A 14,418-nucleotide genomic window follows, 5' to 3' on the forward strand; every position below is an offset into this window, starting at 1 on the left:
ATTAATAAAGGTTGTGTAAGGCACATTATTTTTATAAGGACATTAATAATGTGTAAGGGGCATTACTGTGTGGAATTATGTGTATAAATGCATTACTAATGTGTGGCATTATGTGTATATGGTGCTCTACTATGTGGTGTTGCGTATAGAAAGGGCACTACTGTGTCATCTAATATGAATAAAGAGCAATAGGGTGTGATGTAATGTGAATAAGGAGCAATTCAATGTGATGTTATGTGAATAAGGGGCTCTACTGTGAGGAGTAATGTTAATAAGGTAAAGTAATACTACTGTGGGATGTAATATGAATTATGGACACTATCGCATGATCAAATGTGAATAAAGTTGCAGTACTGTGTGGCGTAATTGGAATTGGGGTTACTATTGTGTGGCCATGCCCCTTGCCAGCAAAAACACACCCTTTTTGGGCTGTGCGCCAAATGTGCGAACTGTTCCTATTTAAAATATAGGGGGTACAAACACCAAAATAAGGACTGCTATGGGTGAGGGGTGATGGTGCTGGGAAAGAGGTGCAACCAGTGGTGGTGCTAGGGGGCACCAGCCAAAATCTTGCCTAGGGCATCATATTGGTTAGGGCCGGCCCTGCCTGTCTCCTGCGGAGCCGCTATTCCCCATGGTCCTGACGGAGTCCCCAGCATCCACTACGGACCACGAGAAATAGAATTATCGGTAAGTAAATTCTTATTTTTTGGAGCATACATTTCTCTAAACTTTAAACTTCATATGCTTGGATTACAAAACATTGCTAAATATATTTAAAGACAGAGAAAGACAAGTGTGGCAAACAAAACACTTGTATTTTACTGCTGTGATTGGAATTGCTGTCTTGAAGCCTTAGGACTCCGGTTCTGATCTAACCAGGGTAATATTTGTGCGGAGCTTGGTTTCATATGGGTGCTCTGTTTTTCCTGTCAAAGTAGCAAATATACTGGTTAATTGGTTTCAGTGTGTGGTCTGGTGCTAAGAAAGTATGAATGCAAACGCCATTTAGGCAGATACTGATATAAAGAAATATGCTCTGATTGTCCAGCACTGTGTAATATGTTGGCACTATACTGTACACATCTAAAAAATAATAATGTTAACCCGCATGACATGACAAGCAGGCATGATTAAAATGAAATTGCATGCTGCCTGAAGCCGCATTGAGATTCTCTGACTAGATTGCTTAGAAATTAGCTGAACATCGCTCCGTGTGTAGGGGTGCCGGCGACAGGGATGCGCGATCCCGCGCGTCGCTATCGCCGGTGCTAGATTGGTCTGCATGCAGGCACAATCTAGCAGGTCACTCATTTCACCGTGGGGTGAAATGAGCGATCCCCGTGGCCGCCCACCCCCCCTCGCTCAGTACATCGCGCTGTGCTGAGCTGGGGGAGAGATGTGTGCTGAGCGGTCTGTGCTAGATCGCTCAGCCCACATCTCTGGGGAAATCTCCCTGTCAGTACGGCCCTTTGTAATCATCTGAACAATGTCTTTTTGTTCCTTTAGATTGCAACTGGTATGGCATATATTGAACGAATGAATTATATTCACCGTGATCTCAGAGCTGCTAATATTCTTGTGGGGGACAACTTGATCTGTAAGATTGCAGACTTTGGACTTGCTCGTCTCATAGAAGACAACGAGTACACAGCTCGACAAGGTAAATGCATTTAACTTTTCATCTCATGGTAATTGTTTCAGTAATCTTCAGCCCTCGTCTCACACTAAACTGTAGCTCTCAGTAGGACCAACCCTCATCAAATCCCAAATGTCCATATAAATTAACGGTAGCAATTCATTACAAAATGTGAATAGCAAATACATAACGCTGTATGTAAAGTGCACACCTTTTCACAATTTCAGGCAAATGTGAGTGACCTTGTAAAAGTGTGATTGCTTCTTTGTATATTATGTACAGTAAGTAATAGTTTGTGCATGCATGTAAGCATGGAAGTATATATTACTTTTGGGGAGATTTATCAATGCTTGGAGAGAGGAAAAAATGAGAGAGTAGCAACTAATCAGCTACTAGCTGCCATTTTATAGGTTAGGATTGCACAATGACAGTTAGGAGCTGGTTGGTTGGTACTTTATCTCTCTCCACTTAGGGGGAGATGTACTAAGCAGTGAAAAGAATGGAGGTGTGAGCCAATGGAGATGCCGCCCATGGCAACCAATTAGCATTGAAGTAACATTTATCATATGCATACTATAAAATTAGCAGCTGATTGGTTGCCATAGTCAACTTCTCTAGTGGCTCATTTCTCCACTCTTATCACTGATTAGTACATCTCCCCCTCAATCTCTCTCCAAGCATTGATGAAGCTCCCCCTTTGTGTTTTCCTAACATACCTTCCATATGGTATCGTCCTGATTCTAGAGACTGTCCCAACAGAACTTTTGCCCCTCTCTTTGGAGGTATGTTCTGCTCACCACCTCAGCTTTGCACTACAGAGTGGCAGTGAGTGGGTGCCATGCACACCTTTCATTGATGATTGCAAGTTTTCTGCCTGTTTTTTTTTATTTTTTATAGAACAAAGAATGGTTTGGGGTGGCTTAGATTTTCATAAGAACTAGGCACATCTCTGGGCGATGTGGCATATTCTTTCGTAATTTGTCTACTCCCATCATTTCCAGGGGTCCAAAAGTATGTCAGTCTTCCAATGTGTAATTTAAATAAATTGTAAATTAAAAATTTACCGACGTGACATTATAGTGAAACCGCTAAAGAGGCAATCCCCTAGAAAAAGTATGACAATCACTGTAACCCAAAAACATATTCTTGAAACCAGACCAAGTGCACCTAAACGTTTAAAAATATATTGTAATGATGTCTCTTTAAATTAGAGATGAGCGGGTTCGGTTTTACTCGGATTTACTCGGTTCTCAAACGGCATTTTATTGGCTCACGGATGTCACGTGTTTTGAATAGCCAATAAGATGCCGTTTTGAGAACCGAGTAAATCCGAGTAAAACCGAACCCGCTCATCTCTACTTTAAATATGATTCACACTGGGGGGGAAATTTAGTAAGAGGGTTGTGTCCAACCGATATCTGGCAAGGTTTTTTATATTGACACGCCGCACCTCACTGGCTAAGAGGCAGGACTGCAGTGGGCTGTGTGGCCGGGATGTGTTAGGCATCCCGACAGTCGGGATGCCGGTGGTCAAGTGACCAATGCCGGAATCCCGACAACCCTCGGGGGACACCCATAGCTGACATCCCGAAGGTTAGTATCGGGTTGGAGGTAAGGTTAGGGCCGGGGGAAGGGGGGGGGGCTTGGGGAGTGTTAGGGTTAGGCACTGTGGTGGGGGTTAACCATAGCTGAACCCCACTTGAGGGTAATCCCTAGGGTTAGGGGAGGGGAGAGGGGTAAAATACATACCCAGCTCCAGTGTCGGGATTTTCACTGTTAGAATGTAGAGATGAGCGGGTTCGGTTTCTCTGAATCCGAACCCGCCCGAACTTCATGTTTTTTTACAAGGGTCCGAGCGACTCGGATCTTCCCGCCTTGCTCGGTTAACCCGAGCGCGCCCGAACGTCATCATCACGCTGTCGGATTCTCGCGAGGCTCGGATTCTATCGCGAGACTCGGATTCTATATAAGGAGCCGCGCGTCGCGGCCATTTTCACACGTGCATTGAGATTGATAGGGAGAGGACGTGGCTGGCGTCCTCTCCGTTTAGAAATTAAAATAGATAGGAGAGTGAGACACTTCATTTACTTACTGGAGCTTAGGAGGAGTTATACTAGTGACTGATGACCAGTGACCTGACCACCAGTGCAGTTTTATAATTTATTATTATTTAATAATCCGTTCTGTTCTTGTTCTCTGCCTGAAAAAAACGATACACAGTGACTCAGTCACACTCACATACCATATCTGTGCTCAGCCCAGTGTGCTGCATCATCTATGTATAATATCTGACTGTGCTCACACAGCTTAATTGTGGGGGAGACTGGGGAGCAGTTATAGGTTATAGCAGGAGCCAGGAGTACATATTAAACAGTGCACACTTTTGCTGCCAGAGTGCCACTGCCAGTGTGACTGACCACTGACCACTGTGACCAGTGACCTGACCACACTGACCACCAGTATAGTATATTGTGATTGAATGTCTGCCTGAAAAAGTACACTCGTCGTGTGACTTGTGTGGTGTTTTTTTATTCTATAAAAATTAAAAAACTCATTCTGCTGACAGACAGTGTCCAGCAGGTCCGTCATTATATAATATATACCTGTCCGGCTGCAGTAGTGATATATATATATTTTTTATATCATTATTTATCATCCAGTCTATACTAGCAGCAGACACAGTACGGTAGTTCACGGCTGTAGCTACCTCTGTGTCGGCACTCGGCAGTCCATCCATAATTGTATACCACCTACCCGTGTTTTTTTTTTTCTTTCTTCTTTATACATACTACATCTCATTATCATCCAGTCTATATTAGCAGCAGACACAGTACAGTACGGTAGTCCACGGCTGTAGCTACCTCTGTGTCGGCACTCGGCAGTCCATCCATAATTGTATACCACCTACCCGTGGTTTTTTTTTTCTTTCTTCTTTATACATACTACATCTCATTATCATCCAGTCTATATTAGCAGCAGACACAGTACAGTACGGTAGTCCGCGGCTGTAGCTACCTCTGTGTCGGCACTCGGCAGTCCATCCATAATTGTATACCACCTACCCGTGGTTTTTTTTTTCTTTCTTCTTTATACATACTACATCTCATTATCATCCAGTCTATATTAGCAGCAGACACAGTACAGTACGGTAGTCCACGGCTGTAGCTACCTCTGTGTCGGCACTCGGCAGTCCATCCATAATTGTATACCACCTACCCGTGGTTTTTTTTTTCTTTCTTCTTTATACATACTACATCTCATTATCAACCAGTCTATATTAGCAGCAGACACAGTACAGTACGGTAGTCCACGGCTGTAGCTACCTCTGTGTCGGCACTCGGCAGTCCATCCATAATTGTATACCACCTACCCGTGGTTTTTTTCTTCTTTCTTCTTTATACATACTACATCTCATTATCAACCAGTCTATATTAGCAGCAGACACAGTACGGTAGTTCACGGCTGTAGCTACCTCTGTGTCGGCACTCGGCAGTCCATCCATAATTGTATACCACCTACCCGTGTTTTTTTTTTTCTTTCTTCTTTATACATACTACATCTCATTATCATCCAGTCTATATTAGCAGCAGACACAGTACAGTACGGTAGTCCACGGCTGTAGCTACCTCTGTGTCGGCACTCGGCAGTCCATCCATAATTGTATACCACCTACCCGTGGTTTTTTTTTCTTTCTTCTTTATACATACTACATCTCATTATCATCCAGTCTATATTAGCAGCAGACACAGTACAGTACGGTAGTCCACGGCTGTAGCTACCTCTGTGTCGGCACTCGGCAGTCCATCCATAATTGTATACCACCTACCCGTGTTTTTTTTTTTCTTCTTTATACATACTACATCTCATTATCAACCAGTCTATATTAGCAGTAGACACAGTACAGTACGGTAGTCCACGGCTGTAGCTACCTCTGTGTCGGCACTCGGCAGTCCATCCATAATTGTATACCACCTAGTCCTACCCGTGTTTTTTTTCTTCTTTCTTCTTTATACATACTACATCTCATTATCATCCAGTCTATATTAGCAGCAGACACAGTACAGTATGGTAGTCCACGGCTGTAGCTACCTCTGTGTCGGCACTCGGCAGTCCATCCATAATTGTATACCACCTACCCGTGTTTTTTCTTTTCTTTCTTCTTTATACATACTACATCTCATTATCAACCAGTCTATATTAGCAGCAGACACAGTACAGTACGGTAGTCCACGGCTGTAGCTACCTCTGTGTCGGCACTCGGCAGTCCATCCATAATTGTATACTAGTATCCATCCATCTCCATTGTTTACCTGAGGTGCCTTTTAGTTGTGCCTATTAAAATATGGAGAACAAAAATGTTGAGGTTCCAAAATTAGGGAAAGATCAAGATCCACTTCCACCTCGTGCTGAAGCTGCTGCCACTAGTCATGGCCGAGACGATGAAATGCCAGCAACGTCGTCTGCCAAGGCCGATGCCCAATGTCATAGTACAGAGCATGTCAAATCCAAAACACCAAATATCAGTAAAAAAAGGACTCCAAAACCTAAAATAAAATTGTCGGAGGAGAAGCGTAAACTTGCCAATATGCCATTTACCACACGGAGTGGCAAGGAACGGCTGAGGCCCTGGCCTATGTTCATGGCTAGTGGTTCAGCTTCACATGAGGATGGAAGCACTCAGCCTCTCGCTAGAAAACTGAAAAGACTCAAGCTGGCAAAAGCACCGCAAAGAACTGTGCGTTCTTCGAAATCCCAAATCCACAAGGAGAGTCCAATTGTGTCGGTTGCGATGCCTGACCTTCCCAACACTGGACGTGAAGAGCATGCGCCTTCCACCATTTGCACGCCCCCTGCAAGTGCTGGAAGGAGCACCCGCAGTCCAGTTCCTGATAGTCAGATTGAAGATGTCAGTGTTGAAGTACACCAGGATGAGGAGGATATGGGTGTTGCTGGCGCTGGGGAGGAAATTGACCAGGAGGATTCTGATGGTGAGGTGGTTTGTTTAAGTCAGGCACCCGGGGAGACACCTGTTGTCCGTGGGAGGAATATGGCCACTGACATGCCTGGTGAAAATACCAAAAAAATCAGCTCTTCGGTGTGGAAGTATTTCAACAGAAATGCGGACAACAGGTGTCAAGCCGTGTGTTGCCTTTGTCAAGCTGTAATAAGTAGGGGTAAGGACGTTAACCACCTCGGAACATCCTCCCTTATACGTCACCTGCAGCGCATTCATAATAAGTCAGTGACAAGTTCAAAAACTTTGGGCGACAGCGGAAGCAGTCCACTGACCAGTAAATCCCTTCCTCTTGTAACCAAGCTCACGCAAACCACCCCACCAACTCCCTCAGTGTCAATTTCCTCCTTCCCCAGGAATGCCAATAGTCCTGCAGGCCATGTCACTGGCAATTCTGACGAGTCCTCTCCTGCCTGGGATTCCTCCGATGCATCCTTGCGTGTAACGCCTACTGCTGCTGGCGCTGCTGTTGTTGCTGCTGGGAGTCGATGGTCATCCCAGAGGGGAAGTCGTAAGCCCACTTGTACTACTTCCAGTAAGCAATTGACTGTTCAACAGTCCTTTGCGAGGAAGATGAAATATCACAGCAGTCATCCTGCTGCAAAGCGGATAACTGAGGCCTTGACAACTATGTTGGTGTTAGACGTGCGTCCGGTATCCGCCGTTAGTTCACAGGGAACTAGACAATTTATTGAGGCAGTGTGCCCCCGTTACCAAATACCATCTAGGTTCCACTTCTCTAGGCAGGCGATACCGAGAATGTACACGGACGTCAGAAAAAGACTCACCAGTGTCCTAAAAAATGCAGTTGTACCCAATGTCCACTTAACCACGGACATGTGGACAAGTGGAGCAGGGCAGGGTCAGGACTATATGACTGTGACAGCCCACTGGGTAGATGTATGGACTCCCGCCGCAAGAACAGCAGCGGCGGCACCAGTAGCAGCATCTCGCAAACGCCAACTCTTTCCTAGGCAGGCTACGCTTTGTATCACCGGTTTCCAGAATACACACACAGCTGAAAACCTCTTACGGCAACTGAGGAAGATCATCGCGGAATGGCTTACCCCAATTGGACTCTCCTGTGGATTTGTGGCATCGGACAACGCCAGCAATATTGTGTGTGCATTAAATATGGGCAAATTCCAGCACGTCCCATGTTTTGCACATACCTTGAATTTGGTGGTGCAGAATTTTTTTAAAAACGACAGGGGCGTGCAAGAGATGCTGTCGGTGGCCAGAAGAATTGCGGGACACTTTCGGCGTACAGGCACCACGTACAGAAGACTGGAGCACCACCAAAAACTACTGAACCTGCCCTGCCATCATCTGAAGCAAGAAGTGGTAACGAGGTGGAATTCAACCCTCTATATGCTTCAGAGGTTGGAGGAGCAGCAAAAGGCCATTCAAGCCTATACAATTGAGCACGATATAGGAGGTGGAATGCACCTGTCTCAAGCGCAGTGGAGAATGATTTCAACGTTGTGCAAGGTTCTGATGCCCTTTGAACTTGCCACACGTGAAGTCAGTTCAGACACTGCCAGCCTGAGTCAGGTCATTCCCCTCATCAGGCTTTTGCAGAAGAAGCTGGAGACATTGAAGGAGGAGCTAACACGGAGCGATTCCGCTAGGCATGTGGGACTTGTGGATGGAGCCCTTAATTCGCTTAACAAGGATTCACGGGTGGTCAATCTGTTGAAATCAGAGCACTACATTTTGGCCACCGTGCTCGATCCTAGATTTAAAGCCTACCTTGGATCTCTCTTTCCGGCAGACACAAGTCTGCTGGGGTTGAAAGACCTGCTGGTGAGAAAATTGTCAAGTCAAGCGGAACGCGACCTGTCAACATCTCCTCCTTCACATTCTCCCGCAACTGGGGGTGCGAGGAAAAGGCTCAGAATTCCGAGCCCACCCGCTGGCGGTGATGCAGGGCAGTCTGGAGCGACTGCTGATGCTGACATCTGGTCCGGACTGAAGGACCTGACAACGATTACGGACATGTCGTCTACTGTCACTGCATATGATTCTCTCAACATTGAAAGAATGGTGGAGGATTATATGAGTGACCGCATCCAAGTAGGCACGTCACACAGTCCGTACTTATACTGGCAGGAAAAAGAGGCAATTTGGAGGCCCTTGCACAAACTGGCTTTATTCTACCTAAGTTGCCCTCCCACAAGTGTGTACTCCGAAAGAGTGTTTAGTGCCGCCGCTCACCTTGTCAGCAATCGGCGTACGAGGTTACATCCAGAAAATGTGGAGAAGATGATGTTCATTAAAATGAATTATAATCAATTCCTCCGCGGAGACATTGACCAGCAGCAATTGCCTCCACAAAGTACACAGGGAGCTGAGATGGTGGATTCCAGTGGGGACGAATTGATAATCTGTGAGGAGGGGGATGTACACGGTGATATATCGGAGGATGATGATGAGGTGGACATCTTGCCTCTGTAGAGCCAGTTTGTGCAAGGAGAGATTAATTGCTTCTTTTTTGGTGGGGGTCCAAACCAACCCGTCATATCAGTCACAGTCGTGTGGCAGACCCTGTCACTGAAATGATGGGTTGGTTAAAGTGTGCATGTCCTGTTTATACAACATAAGGGTGGGTGGGAGGGCCCAAGGACAATTCCATCTTGCACCTCTTTTTTCTTTAATTTTTCTTTGCGTCATGTGCTGTTTGGGGAGGGTTTTTTGGAAGGGACATCCTGCGTGACACTGCAGTGACACTCCTAGATGGGCCCGGTGTTTGTGTCGGCCACTAGGGTCGCTTATCTTACTCACACAGCTACCTCATTGCGCCTCTTTTTTTCTTTGCGTCATGTGCTGTTTGGGGAGGGTTTTTTGGAAGGGACATCCTGCGTGACACTGCAGTGACACTCCTAGATGGGCCCGGTGTTTGTGTCGGCCACTAGGGTCGCTTATCTTACTCACACAGCTACCTCATTGCGCCTCTTTTTTTCTTTGCGTCATGTGCTGTTTGGGGAGGGTTTTTTGGAAGGGGCATCCTGCGTGACACTGCAGTGACACTCCTAGATGGGCCCGGTGTTTGTGTCGGCCACTAGGGTCGCTTATCTTACTCACACAGCTACCTCATTGCGCCTCTTTTTTTCTTTGCGTCATGTGCTGTTTGGGGAGGGTTTTTTGGAAGGGACATCCTGCGTGACACTGCAGTGACACTCCTAGATGGGCCCGGTGTTTGTGTCGGCCACTAGGGTCGCTTATCTTACTCACACAGCTACCTCATTGCGCCTCTTTTTTTCTTTGCGTCATGTGCTGTTTGGGGAGGGTTTTTTGGAAGGGACATCCTGCGTGACACTGCAGTGACACTCCTAGATGGGCCCGGTGTTTGTGTCGGCCACTAGGGTCGCTTATCTTACTCACACAGCTACCTCATTGCGCCTCTTTTTTTCTTTGCGTCATGTGCTGTTTGGGGAGGGTTTTTTGGAAGGGACATCCTGCGTGACACTGCAGTGACACTCCTAGATGGGCCCGGTGTTTGTGTCGGCCACTAGGGTCGCTTATCTTACTCACACAGCTACCTCATTGCGCCTCTTTTTTTCTTTGCGTCATGTGCTGTTTGGGGAGGGTTTTTTGGAAGGGACATCCTGCGTGACACTGCAGTGACACTCCTAGATGGGCCCGGTGTTTGTGTCGGCCACTAGGGTCGCTTATCTTACTCACACAGCTACCTCATTGCGCCTCTTTTTTTCTTTGCGTCATGTGCTGTTTGGGGAGGGTTTTTTGGAAGGGACATCCTGCGTGACACTGCAGTGCCACTCCTAGATGGGCCAGGTGTTTGTGTCGGCCACTAGGGTCGCTTAGCTTAGTCATCCAGCGACCTCGGTGCAAATTTTAGGACTAAAAATAATATTGTGAGGTGTGAGGTATTCAGAATAGACTGAAAATGAGTGGAAATGATGGTTTTTGAGGTTAATAATTCTTTGGGATCAAAATGACCCCCAAATTCTATGATTTAAGCTGTTTTTTAGGTTTTTTGGAAAAAAACACCCGAATCCAAAACACACCCGAATCCGACAAAAAAAATTCGGTTAGGTTTTGCCAAAACGCGGTCGAACCCAAAACACGGCCGCGGAACCGAACCCAAAACCAAAACACAAAACCCGAAAAATTTCCGGCGCTCATCTCTATTAGAATGCCGCTGCCGGTCATGTGACCGCCGGCATCCCGACCACCGGCATTTGGCATTTCCTACCCAATTGATTTGGCCATACGGGAGCAGGTATCCATGCCAGGAATGTTAATGCTGCTACGTTTTTCAGGTGCACCTGGATCATCAAGCCCTCTCACTTTTGCAGTACCCGAATGGTTCACACAATGTACCCTTGTTGGTGGTAACAGCTACCCAGCTTGCTACAGGCTGCTAGCAATGGGCTCCTGCCAGGGCAGCTCTTGCTGGTCACAGAATGTGAGAGTGTATTCGTTTTAAATAAACCTGGCAGGAGGCAGCACCGTGCACAGTAGATCTGGTGTGCACACATGTGCCAATGTGATGACATCATTTCTATTAGTGTTTTATTTAATTAGACGAGTACAATCATTCACTGATGATTGGAGCAAAAATATTAAGGGGCCGATTTATCACTAGACACATCTGAGGATGTGGATGTTATGTTAAAATCGCCCCAATTCACACGGATGTATCAATAATTGCATGCAAGGTCAGAACTTGTGAAAATCGGCGATGCCACCACGGCCACGACAATCCCCCACCCCTGTGCTGCGACCACCCCCACCACAGCTCATACTCACCAGGCAGGGATCGGTGATCAGCCTTCCTGGAGAGCTACCGGTCATCGGGGCTCCCCGCTGCTGTGACCACCGGTGCTTTAAAGTGAGCTGCCGCTTTGCAGCACCACTGTACTGCAACGGAGGTCACAGGAGCAGGGAGCCCCGAAGATTTGGGGGTTTCTCCTGCAGGGTCCACAGGGTATCCACAGGATACTTTGGGATATGGTTGAGCGACAGCGGATCTTGCACCAATTGGTCAAAGCTTTCTGGCCTCCCAGCATGCAGTAGGCAAATCCATATATTCCTGTCTCCTGGCTCAGGCAAATCAGTTTTTTGTTTGGTGCGGCAGGAGCCGGAACATGGTCATTAGTCCAGAAGCCAAATGGGTCGTTCCGGTCCATACTCAATAAAAAAATGCTGAACAAGTACATTTGGGTACCTCGGTTTCATATGGAGACCTTACGTTCCATCATTTTGGCTATGGAACCAGTGGATTTTATGGTTTCCCTGGATATACAGGATGCTTACCCTGCGTGTTCCTATAACCCTAGCCCATCAGCGCTATCTCAGGTTTGCTATCCTCCAACAGCATTGTCAGTTTCAGGTCTGGCCACAGCCCTCAGAGTATTCGCCAAAATGATGGTGATTATGACAGCTTATCTCCGCCAGCAGGGGATAAAAATATTATCATGCCTCGACGATCATTTAATCCTGGCACAGTCTCAGGAATTGCTTCTGTGTCATCTGCAACAGACAATAGAGTGTTTGCAGAGACACGGTTGGCTCATATATTGGGCAAAATCGTCTTTGGTTCTGTCACAACGGATGACTCACTTGGGGGCTGTATTGGATTTGAGCCTTCAGAGAGTCATTTTACCTCTGACCAAAATAACCAAACTTCAGTTAAGGATCCATGAGCTTCTACACAGTCGAAGAGTATCCATTCACGCAGCAATGGGTGTGATGGGATTAATGGTGTCAACATTCGACATGGTAGAGTATGCTCAGTTCCATTCAAGGCCTCCGCAACATCTGATCCAAACCAAGTGGAATGGGGTTCATCAGAAAATAAAAATGCAGACTATGGTTCTTCCTCTGGAAGTAAGGAGGTCATTACCCTGGTGGCTACAGACAGCCCATCTGGACAAAGGGAGACCCTTTGGGATATCAGATTTGGAAATTCTGACATCAGATGCCAGCCTTCAATCACACTTCTGTGAAATCAAACTGTCCACTTAGGAAGCAACACTGATTGACAATCAATTTCACATGCTGTTGTGCAAATGGAATAGACAACAGGTGGGAATTATAGGCAATTAGCAAGACACCCCAATAAAGGAGTTGTTCTGCAGGTGGTGACCAGAGACCACTTCTCAGCTCCTATGCTTTCTGGCTGATGTTTTGGTCACTTTTGAAAGCTGGCGGTGCTTTCACTCTAGTGGTAGCATGAGACAAAGTCTACAACCCACACAAGTGGCTCAGGTAGTGCAGCTCATCCAGGATGGCACATCAATGCGAGCTGTGGCAAGAAAGTTTGCTGTGTCTGTCAGCGTAGTGTCCAGAGCATGGAGGCGCTACCAGGAGACAGGCCAGTACATCAGGAGACGTGGAGGAGGCCGTAGGAGGGCAACAACCCAGCAGCAGGACCGCTACCTCCGCCTTTGTGCAAGGAGGAACAGGAGGAGCACTGCCAGAGCCCTGCAAAATGACCTCCAGCAAGCCACAAATGTGCATGTGTCTACTCAAACAATCAGAAACAGACTCCATGAGGGTGGTATGAGGGCCCGACGTCCACAGGTGGGTATTGTGCTTACAGCCCAACACCGTACAAGACGTTTGGCATTTGCCAGAGAACACCAAGATTGGCAAATTCGCCACTCGCGCCCTGTGCTCTTCACAGATGAAAGCAGGTTCTCATTGAGCACATGTGACAGACATGACAGAGTCTGGAGACGCCAAGGAGAACGTTCTGCTGCCTGCAACATCCTCCAGCATCCTCCGGTCACCGGTTTGGCAGTGGATCAGTAATGGTGTGGGGTGGCATTTCTTTGGGGGGCCGCACAGCCCTCCATGTGCTCGCCAGAGGTAGCCTGACTACCATTAGGTACCAAGATGAGATCCTCAGACCCCTTGTGAGACCATATGCTGGTGCGGTTGGCCCTGGGTTCCTCCTAATGCAAGACAATGCTAGACCTCATGTGGCTGGAGTGTGTCAGCAGTTCCTGCAAGACGAAGGCATTGATGCTATGGACTGGCCCGCCCATTCCCCAGACCTGAATCCAATTGAGCACAACTGGGACATCATGTCTCGCTCCATCCACCGAGCGACAGACTGTCCAGGAATTGGCGGATGCTTTAGTCTAGGTCTGGGAGGAGATCCCTCAAGAGACCATCCGCCACCTCATCAGGAGCATGCCCAGGCATTGTAGGGAGGTCATACAGGCACGTGGAGGCCACACACACTACTGAGCCTCATTTTGACTTGTTTTAAGGACATTACATCAAAGTTGGATCAGCCTGTAGTGTGTTTTTCAACTTTAATTTTGAGTGTGACTCCAAATCCAGACCTCCATGGGTTAATAAATTTGATTTCCATTGATAATTTGTGTGTGATTTTGTTGTCAGCACATTCAACTATGTAAAGAACAAAGTATTTAATAAGAATATTTCATTAATTCAGATCTAGGATGTGTTATTTTAGTGTTCCCTTTATTTTTTTGAGCAGTGTATATTGGAACTTCGAGCCATATACATGGCATTGAATCAGGCAAAGGACATCCTTCAGGGGAAACCAATCCAGATCCGCTCTGACAATGCAACGGCAATAGCGTACCTCCTCCACCAGGGAGGAACTCGCAGCTGGAAAGCAATGAAAGAAGTAAGTCACATGTTAAAGTGGGCAGAACGTCATCTTCCAGCCTTGTCCGCAGTGTTCATTCCAGGAGTCCTAAACTGGAAAGCGGATTTTCTCTGTCGGCACACCATTCATGTAAACAAATGGGCTTTACGCCCG

General features: G+C 46.8%; 1 protein-coding gene across 2 annotated transcripts in view; it reads left to right on the forward strand.

The window, feature by feature from the left end:
* Positions 1–14,418, forward strand: part of FGR (FGR proto-oncogene, Src family tyrosine kinase) — a 370,485-nt gene that overhangs the window by 311,105 nt on the left and 44,962 nt on the right. For both annotated transcript variants that reach the window (XM_063954690.1, XM_063954688.1), the window contains one exon: positions 1,510–1,663. In XM_063954690.1, coding sequence (XP_063810760.1) covers positions 1,510–1,663 — 154 coding nt within the window. The remainder of the gene's footprint in view (positions 1–1,509; positions 1,664–14,418) is intronic.

Source organism: Pseudophryne corroboree, chromosome 2, assembly GCF_028390025.1.
Source record: "Pseudophryne corroboree isolate aPseCor3 chromosome 2, aPseCor3.hap2, whole genome shotgun sequence".
NCBI classification, from domain to species: Eukaryota; Metazoa; Chordata; class Amphibia; order Anura; family Myobatrachidae; genus Pseudophryne; species Pseudophryne corroboree.